The sequence below is a fragment of the Macrobrachium nipponense genome, chromosome 48, assembly GCF_015104395.2.
Source record: "Macrobrachium nipponense isolate FS-2020 chromosome 48, ASM1510439v2, whole genome shotgun sequence".
Classification (NCBI taxonomy): domain Eukaryota; kingdom Metazoa; phylum Arthropoda; class Malacostraca; order Decapoda; family Palaemonidae; genus Macrobrachium; species Macrobrachium nipponense.
Window position 1 is genome coordinate 16,049,522 of NC_087223.1, and position 2,500 is coordinate 16,052,021.

Genomic DNA, 2,500 nt, shown 5'->3' on the forward strand with positions numbered 1-2,500 from the left:
ATACATTTATATATATAATATATATATATAGAAGTAACTTGCTACCAATCCCGCAGGTGATCTATAGACAAAACTGGTTACTACGTGTCTCGCGGTTGGTGCTGACCGAGTTGAATGCAGTGATTATTTGAGACGGAAAGACGCCTTCTGTCGCTCTCCTGAAGAAGAAGGATAAGAAGAAGGAGTAGCAGGAGGAAGAGGAGGAGTTTTGGCCTTCTTATACTTATCTGTCGTGTTTTTATTTTTATATTAATTTTTTATTGTATTTACGTCGGAGTCGATGTCTTTGTCTCGCCCGACGACGCCGACTCTGTGATGGAGATTCGGGTGGAGTGTGTGGCCAGGATGGACGAGAGTGACTCCCCTTCCTTGCCCGCCCACGGCCAAAGGGCGCCGCCCAGCCCCTGCGACAGCGAAATCAGCGTCGGCTGCGAGGCCGACGGCTCCGCCGGCGGCGATCGCGGGGAAGACAGCAGCTCCCACCAGCAGCAGCACCTGCTACATCCACACCACCACCACCACCACCACCACCATCAGGGCGGGGCGCCGCCCCCACCGCCGTCCCCGATGGACATGACCAACCACGGCGCTGGGGACACCTCCACGGAAGAGGACGAAGACGAGGAGGACGACGACGAAGATGGCGAGGAGACCGAACCGCACTCGCCCTCGACGTCCAGGGGCGCCCCCTCGCCCACGCTCTCCTCGGCGTCGCTCCACACGGAGTCCTTCACCTACCTCTCCGACGACGACTACTTCCGCCCCCTCAAGAGGCTGGCCATGTCCGGCACTGCAGCAGCAGCAGCAGCAGCAGCGAATTCGCCTCCCGGGAATCAGGTTCCTTCGGCGGGAGTGAATCCTCCGACGGGCAAACAGGACGCCGGCGACCGTTCCTCGTCGCCTTCGTCACCCGACGGCCATCGTCAACATCACCACAGCCTTCACCAACAGCCGCCTGCGGGGGAGAGAGGAGGCCCTATGATCGACGATGACCTCGATAGGGCTGCGGCGGCTGCTGCAGCGGCGGCCGCAGCAGCCGAAGGGCACAAGCAGGAAGCCGGCCTGAGGTCCTTCTCAATCCTGGACATCCTCTCCTACAAACCGTCGCGGAGGAAATCGTCGGTCCCCGTCAAGATCGTCAGACCCTGGGATACGAGGGAGGACTCGTCGGAGGGCGCCGCCCCGTCGGCCAACGCTGCTGCCGCGGCGGCAGCGGGGAACAAGTCCTCGTCGGGGCAGGGCGAGAAGAAGGGCGGGAGTCATGACAAGGGCGGCGCCCTGGACGCTCTCTTCAAGATGACGAATAAGACGCTGGATAATTTGAATAAGGACGATAAGGCTGGTGAGTGCATGGCTTCGGAGTTCGTCTTGTTTATTTATACAGTTTGATTCATTTTTGTTGATTTATTCATTTTTATTCACTTCCTCTTCCTTCATTTTCATCCACTATGAGAAGAATTATCTGGTTCGTCTGTCAGTCTGGACCAAAATGCATCATTCGTTTTAAGATATATCAAAATACCTGTCAGAATTGAAATGAAAATATACGTTTGTCCGAGAATTACCTAGAATTTAGTCCACATTGGTATAATTGCAAATTTCTTTTTGTGACAAAATAATATTGATTTTATTGTAAATTTAATTTTGTGACAAAATCAAATAATGTTTGTTTGTCAACGACAATGTGTGGCTTTATTTTTTTGTTTGTTTATTTGTTATTTTATTTATACATTTATTATGTCAAAATCAACCAAGTCAATATATTTGTAAAAGATGAAATGAAGATATATATATATTTGCAAAATATGCAATTTATCTTTATCTATTTATTAATTAATATATTTCTTTTGACAAAGTCAACTATATTACAATATTTGCCAATGCAGTGGCAAATCATATATTATATATATATATATATATATATATATATATATGATATATATATATATATATATATTAATATATATATATGTATGTATATATATATAAATATATATATATATATATAAATATATCTATATATATATATATATATATATATATATATATATATATCTATATATATATATATATATATATTATATGTCTGATATATTATCTTCGATAACCATCAAACAATTTACCGAGCATGTAACTAAAAAATATATAGAATTCATTGATGAACCGTATATATGTCAGACTTGAAATCAAAACATGAATATAAGCAATGTTATTTGTCACAAATAAAGTAACATAGGCCACAATGGTTCCTCAGACAAATTGGCAAATTCTACACAAGTCGAATGAGGCTCAAATTTTTATGACAAATAGTCGGACTGTGGCAAAATAGGACATGTGGGATCTGACAGAAATATATGCGTAGGTGCACTGATACTGCTATATATATTATATATATATATATATATATATATATATATATATATATATATATATATATATATATATAATAAAAAAGTTTTGGCACATATAAATGCTAAACTATAATTATGAAAAAAAAATA

At 42.6% G+C, this 2,500-nt stretch overlaps 1 protein-coding gene across 2 annotated transcripts in view; it reads left to right on the forward strand.

The window, feature by feature from the left end:
- LOC135205064 (homeobox protein B-H1-like) overlaps positions 1 to 2,500 on the forward strand; it is a 59,082-nt gene that overhangs the window by 320 nt on the left and 56,262 nt on the right. For both annotated transcript variants that reach the window (XM_064235336.1, XM_064235338.1), the window contains exon 2: positions 57 to 1,342. In XM_064235336.1, coding sequence (XP_064091406.1) covers positions 316 to 1,342 — 1,027 coding nt within the window. In that variant the 5' untranslated portion in view covers positions 57 to 315. The remainder of the gene's footprint in view (positions 1 to 56; positions 1,343 to 2,500) is intronic.